The 7552-nt window shown below is 33.6% G+C and overlaps 1 protein-coding gene and 1 long non-coding RNA gene across 2 annotated transcripts; both read right to left on the minus strand.

The window, feature by feature from the left end:
* Nucleotides 1-792: 792 nt before the first annotated feature.
* LOC149187704 (uncharacterized) lies at nt 793-1589 on the minus strand. The gene is made up of 3 exons (XR_016256210.1): nt 1452-1589; nt 1186-1271; nt 793-1108 (listed from the first exon to the last, which is right to left on the minus strand). It is a non-coding gene; the product is annotated as an uncharacterized LOC149187704 (long non-coding RNA).
* A 3962-nt stretch (nt 1590-5551) lies between these two features.
* LOC149187705 (F-box/kelch-repeat protein At2g44130-like) lies at nt 5552-6646 on the minus strand. The gene has a single exon (XM_089409740.1). It carries the CDS (start codon nt 6644-6646, stop codon nt 5552-5554), a length of 1095 nt encoding a protein of 364 aa, XP_089265866.1.
* Between the last annotated feature and the right edge of the window lie 906 nt (nt 6647-7552).

Consider the following 7552-nt stretch of genomic DNA (forward strand, 5'->3'; position numbering starts at 1 on the left):
ATATTCTTTAAAGATTTGTAATTACAGTGTGGCTACCTATTCGACAGACCCCTGTGTATATGAAACAGAAATAAGGAAAAACGCGAACGAGTTCACTCGAAAACTGGAATAAAGAAGATGTAGATATATATATATATATAACTGTTAAACCAAAAGCAATGAACATACATCCGTTCTTGTAACTTCGAATGGGGTCAAACCTGGTAACATATGATAAACATAGGAAGAACCTATATACATATATCCATATAAATACTTAGTCGAGCTCGGAAGGCACAGTAGCACTGTGTGTAGCGTAAACAATAAACCCCGCGCATCTAATACACATTCCAGCATCGAGATGAGAGAGGCTCGCGGCCGATCAAAACAAAGAGGTAATGGAGCTATCATTATAAACAAAGTAAATACAGAAATTGCATTATCTCTTTTTTTAACCGGTGAAATCATGAATAACATTTTGAGACAGTACATTAAACATCCTCATTGAAATAACTTATATAAATGTGCGCATACGAATGATAACATATAAATAAATTACACATTGCTTATTCCTGTATCAAATGCAATGATAAGAGAAAGAATGAGTGCCGAGGCCGGCCATGGTAATCATAAATAATATGCAACCCTTCGGCCGGTTAACAACAGGCATCTGCTACGATGAAACCCCTCATGCCGAGCCATGGCTTACGCTTGGCTGGATCAGGCATCGAGCCGGATAAATACAAACACCATGCCATTTATTAAGCAAGAAAAGCCAAAATAGAACAGTGAACGTGAGCACAAATACACAGATGCATTCAACTTGGAAAATCGCCATTAAACTATATACGGAAGAGCGAATGCTCTCAGTAATGTATGGACACTGTATAGATCAAAAAACTGAACTCATTGTTTATCTGTGTATCTATATAATGGAGACCACCGAGTCAAACCTTTACGGGTCGAAATATTACAATGGTGAAGTCATGGCTGCGTTCTGGAGAACCAGCAATCACATACAAATAGAGGGTAACAGTCTACCGAATATTGAAATGAAAGCTAAGGCTAGAAGGCCTCATGGCGGAGAGGTTCCTAACTGGGTGAAAGAAACTGAGGAAACCCGCCGTCCCTGTCATGGGAGTAACCTCTCAGTACAGGCCCGAGACGAAAACTAAAAAAATCGGGAACTAAGTCTCCGAGGCTTACCAGAGATTTGTTGACCAGATGCAAAGGGGCGATCTCGCTTCCTTGAGAATTATCTCTGCATACTCGGAGGAAGTGACAACACCCATCTGAGTAGAAATAACAACCAAATGTTAATAACCTGTGCAGAGGGAAGCGTAAGACAACATTAAACTATAACAGTAACCTCAGCCATGGAGAAATCTCAAAGACTGTATCTTAAGCTCAGTAGGAATATAATGTTACTTGAGCAAATGAACAGAGTATATATGTGTTGGAGAAACGAATACCTTCATAGCTGTAGAAGGCCGAAGACCTGTGTATCCACGGAAGAACGCTAAGGAGCAGTGCTCTGCTAACACTCTGAGGAATGCAAAAATGAAATAAAACAATGCGTCGAAGGCGGAATACATCTCAATATAGCTGAAGCCTTAGTTACCGTTTCGTGGCATCGTGAGAACCCTTGATCTGCAGCAGAAGGCTCTCCACCGTCGGATAACCGGTGAACCTCCAAGTAGCTTGGCGCGAAGCTGCTTAGCCAAGCGGCCAGGCTGTAAAGAACCGTGTGTCACATGGCCTAGTGCCATCCAGCCGTTGAAGTCCACCAGATGGACGGAGATGCATCGACCACGGCAGAACCGGACAATGGTCAGCAGGCTCGAGGTATCTCGGGAGAGGTGGCCTTGAATGTTTAATAAATTGTACAGTATGTAACATAACGCAGACTTGGTACACGTCACATGGTGTGGAATGATCATTGTAAACCTCGTAATCCTTATGAAATATGGGTTGTGTATTGTGCGCACCTTGTAGACATGGATATGGTTAAATGTCATTACCTTTGTATATGTGTAGGATTATTGACGATGTAATTAAAGGTTAGGAATGGAATGGTTAATAGTTATTAAATAATTTTTTTTTTATATGTAATGTTTGGAGCCTGACAGGAACCAATCTCAACGGGGCAAATTAAAAAATATAAAAATCTAAGGGAGGAGAAGGAGAAAAAGGGATGAAGCTAAGAGGAAAGGGTCGGAATCCAACAACTATTGATTTTCCACTAGGCATCCCTATTAAGATTATTAGGTCGTCTTTCAATCTCTAGGGATTCCCTAATTTTTTAATTCATTTTCTTTATTTTATTAATTTGTTTTTTATTTTATTTTGATTGGGTCAAAATGTTAAACATTACAACATCTATACCATACTAGAATCAAATGTTTAAATAGGAGTTGAGTTTACTTATCAACCTCAAATATAAAGACATTTTTTAATAAAAAGTGAAACGGGTGAGAGGAAATCTTGTATAAAATATAATATTAAATTACTATATTTTACGTAATATTTATTACCACTCCAACTTAGTAAAAATGGCGAGCCTAAATATTAAATATCTTTAAATATTTACCCTCACCCTTATAATTTTATAGTTGAGTTTGATTATTTTTAAATTTCAAATATAAAAAGTGGACCAAATGAGGGGAAATATTGAGTAAAATGTAATATTATAGCGTTATATTTTACCCAATATTTCTTCCAACCTTGTAAAAAGTGGATGGTGGTAGGCAAATATTGTAGATAAAATGTAATAATGACATGTTACCTAATATTTTCCCCACAATCCACTACCACCCTAGCTCACTTTCAGAGTTAAGTTTTTTCATTTCTAAACTTACATTACTACACAAATTATAAGAATATATTACCTATGTTATTCTAAAGTGATCATCAAAGAAGCAATTAGAATGAACAAGCTTCTACACATACACATTTTGTATTCATCCATTCAATGCTAGAAACAAAACATACAAAAAAAAACCTAGGGTCATTGAAAATACCACCTTTACATGCCACATGGATTCAACACCATGGTTTCTATAGCTAATTATTTATCTAAATATAACATCAAACTAAGATGGATCTAGGATACTTTAATTCCCCCCTTAAATAGGTTATATTCAACTTCAATACCATTGGTTCTTCATACCATGAAGCTTTTTCTATTTTATTATTATTTAAATTTTATAGGGTTATTTTTAGTTTATTTATACCAAATTGAAATGTTTACATTCTATTAAGCTACACATCTCTACCATATTTTAATTTGTTTTTACCAAATCAAAAAGTTTACGTTACATTAAATTACTTTACATTTCTCTAGCATATTGACTAGAGAACCCAACATAAGATGAATATATTATATTTTAAAATAGAGATATTATATTTTAAAATATTATATTCAAAATTTGGAATCCAAAAACTACCAACAATAAATTAATTGTTTTATATAAACTAATTTTTTAATAAAATTAAAATTAAAATGGTTAAATATTTAATTCAACTAAATTTTTTAATGAAATAAAAATTAAAATGGTAATTATTAAGCTTAACTAAAATGTGAAAGAAATAACAAGTTATAAAAGAAGATTTTCTTTTTATTTGGTTGTAGTTACTATGAATAATCAAATTTAATTTTAATTAGGTTATTTTTTAAGTAGAAAATAAAAAAAAATGGGTTGAATATTAAACTTAAATGAAATGAGAAGAAAATATTTAATTAGAAAAATGAATAAATAATAGAAATTCTTTCATGTACTAAGAATAATTGAATTTAATATTAATTAAGGTATTTTTTAGTTAAAAAGGAATGAAAAAAAAGAGGGAAGGGATCAAGGAACCAATCTCAACGGGGAAAATTAAAAAATATAAAAATCTAACGGAGGAGAAGGAGAAACGAAAGGGAGGAAGCTAAGAGGAAAGGCTGGGAATCCAACAACTATTGATTTTCCACTAGGTATCCCTATTAAGATTATTAGGTCATCTTTCAATCGCTATGGCTTCCCTAATTTTCTAATTCATTTTCTTTCTTTTATTAATTTGTTTTTTATTTTATTTTGATTGGGTCAAAATGCTAAACATTACAACATCTATCCCATACTGGAATCAAATGTTTAAATAGGAGTTAAGTTTACTTATGAACCACAAATATAAAGACATTTTTTAATAAAAAGTGAAGCGGGTGAGAGAAAATCTTGGATAAAATATAATACTAAATTGCTTTATTTTACGTAATATTTATTACCACTCCCACTTAGTAAAAATGGCGAGCCTAAATATTAAATATCGTTAAATATTTACCCTCACCCTTATAATTTTATAGTTGAGGTTGATTACTTTTAAATTTCAAATATAAAAAGTGGACCAAATGAGGGGAAATATTGGGTAAAATGTAATATTATAGCATTATATTTTACCCAATATTTCTTCCAACCTTGTAAAAAGTGGATGGCGGTAGGCAAATATGGTAGATAAAATGCAATAACGACATGTTACCTAATATTTTCCCCACAATCCACTACCACCCTAGCTCACTTTCATAGTTAAGTTTTTTGGTTTCTAAACTTACATTACTACACAAATTATAAGAATATATTACATATGTTACTCTAAAGTGATCATCAAAGAAGCCCTTAGAATGAACAAGCTTCTACACATACACATTTTGTATTCATCTATTCAATGCTAAAAACAAAACATACAAAAAAAACCTAGTGTCATTGAAAATACCACCTTTGCATGCCACATGGATTCAACACCATCCGTTTCTATAGCTAATTATTTATCTAAATATAACATCAAACTAAGATGGATCTAGGATACTTTAATTCCCCCTTAAATAGGTTATATTCCACTTGAATACCATGGGTTCTTCATACCATGAAGTTTTTTCTATTTTATTATTATTTAAATTTTATAGAGTTATTTTTAGTTTTTACCAAATCAAAACGTTTAAGTTACATTAAATTACTTTACATATCTCCAGACATAAGATGAATATATTATATTTTAAAATATTATATTTAAAGTTTGGAATCCAAAAATTACCAACATTAAATTAATTGTTTTATCTTAATTTTGTTTTTATCTTTTTTTAATATAATTTGAATAAATGAAATCTTAAATAAGATAAAATTATAACACATTGTAACATATCTACCCTACTAAATCTCTAAATACAATTATTAAACTGCTTATTAAATTATAAAACTTTTATATTGTTTATTTATTTTTAATATTTTATTAAAACAAATTTATTTTTTCTTCATTATAATTATTTTTCAAAATTTCGAAAACGCATCTTATTCCAACCTGAATTTAATTAAATGGGAAGCAAACTCATTTTTGAATCGTGAATTAAATTAAATAGGAAAAACTAATTTTTGAAAACTTCAGAGGTGTATCTTTATAAAAACAAATTAAATCAAAACACAAATACAAAGATCAAAAAAGACTGGATACGGTTAACAGCAAGGCTGGAAACCACAAAGATACAAAAAGACGCGATAAAATTAGCAGAGAGGGTGGAAAACTTTTCAGCTGGAGACGATATTCAGATCTCGACTGTTGCAGAATGCATAGTTTCACCAACAAAGTTTTCGGGTACTTCGAATTCAATAGACTCGCTAGTCAACGGGTTCAACAGATAACAAAACTGACGAGGACAGAGAAAATCGAATTCAATAGACTCGTTAGTCAACGGGTTCAACAGATGCCAAAACTGACGAGGATAGAGAAAATCGCTACTGGGTTTACACACAAATATATGGCCCCGCCACTCTGCAGTACTGGAAATTTCAGGAAATTGTGCAGGAAGAACGCTTTGAATAACCCAATCGTTTTCTTCAGCATTATATTTCATCAACTGATTTTCTGTGGATGTATACAAGTGCCCAGAAGCAACTATGCACGACAACTTGAACGATCGTTCGAATCTCCACATATTATCCACCCTTGTCCAGACGCCCGTCTTTGGATCAAAAAATTCTGCATTATTTCCATCTTCACCGCGGAATACAAAGAATTTTTCTCCCAGAAAAAATCCTTGACACCCGAATCGTTGTTGGGTCATTGGAGGAAGAATTTCCCATCTGTCTTCTTCCACATTATAAACCTCTGCTGTGGACAAAACAGTTCCGCCGTATTTCCCTCCCGCAACGTAGATGAGCCCCGTAGAGGAAGATGCGGCGCAGGCGAAGCGATACCTTTTGGTGGGCATGTCGGTTCCTCGGCGCCATTTGGCAGAAGCGAAGTCAAAAATATAAACAGCCTTCTCAATAAAAATTCCGCCGAAGATAACTAGCTTCCCCTTAACGCAAACGCACTCATCGACCATTGGTATACTTCGAATAAAAATAGGGAAATCAAGATTCTGACGTAGGATATCCCAGGTGAGCGTGACAGGGTCTAATACTACTATGCCTTGCAAACCCACCTGGATCATACATATCAACTGTTCGGTTGTTCCGGTGGTCATTCGGTCCTTGTAGAACTTGGGGTCGCTCACTATCTCATTCCATTTTCTGCACACCAGTTTGAGTGTAGAGTGCCATTTGTAAGGCACTCTAAGCAAACAGTTTCGAGCTATATCATCTGGGAGATTAGGGATGATCTCCAACTCTCGTGGGAGTGCTAGCCTCTTTGACATACACGGTGCTGACCTCTTTGACCTACACAGCATGGTGCTAGATTTGTCCTGAAATAAAAGAAATTAAACAAAAGGTTAAAAAACTGATATCAACATCATAGATAATTGAATTAATCCTTTACTAAAAATAGATTGTGAGAAATCAAATAGGGTACAAAACAAAAGTAGCTTATAAGGAATATATGGCTTGATCCACACGTTTGGAATTACAACCTGTTATTGGTGTGGATGGAAATGTATAGTAAAAATGTAAATTCATCATAATAAAAACCCTAAGTAAAAACATGATTCTTCCCAAATACCCATATGAATATCAAAGTTAGTTACAGAAAAGATAGTGATTATCCTCAACCAAAATCATGAACTCGTTATTTACAGAAAAGATAGTGATAGATATATCCTAACACAGTGAGATCAATCATAACTCGATCATAACACAGTGAGATCAATGAGAACATTGATCGATACTATTAGTTACAGAAAAGATAGTGATTGTCCTCAACCAAAATCATGAACCCGTTACTTACAGAAAAGATAGTGATAGATCGATCCTAACACAGTGAGATCAATCAGAACATTGATCGATACTTGCCGAGTAGAAATCATGAATCATATGTAAAATAATGAGGGTTAATATATAGTCAAATTTGGGTGAGAGATTTTGATCTACTTAAATATTTAACCGTTAAGACGAGGCAGGTGAGCCACGTGTTAGATGGGGAGAGGTCATGTGTTGGATGGGTAAGGGTTTGACCCCGTCCACAAATTAATAGTCCGAAAGTTTGAACCTTATTAAAAGGTGTCTTGACCTGGTCTACAAATTACTCACACAAAAATTTGAACGTTGTTGTCTCAGTAAGTCATGACCTCGTCCACAAATTGTTTTGGGGGAATTGGTAAACAATT

This window comes from Pinus tabuliformis, chromosome 3_1, assembly GCF_031772625.1.
Source record: "Pinus tabuliformis cultivar Carrire ecotype Pingquan chromosome 3_1, CPIR1, whole genome shotgun sequence".
Taxonomy (NCBI): Eukaryota; Viridiplantae; Streptophyta; class Pinopsida; order Pinales; family Pinaceae; genus Pinus; species Pinus tabuliformis.

Excerpts from the sequence above, each read along its gene's own strand:
- LOC149187705 (XM_089409740.1), bottom strand. The coding sequence starts at position 6,646 with ATGTCAAAGAGGCTAGCACTCCCACGAGAGTTGGAGATCATCCCTAAT.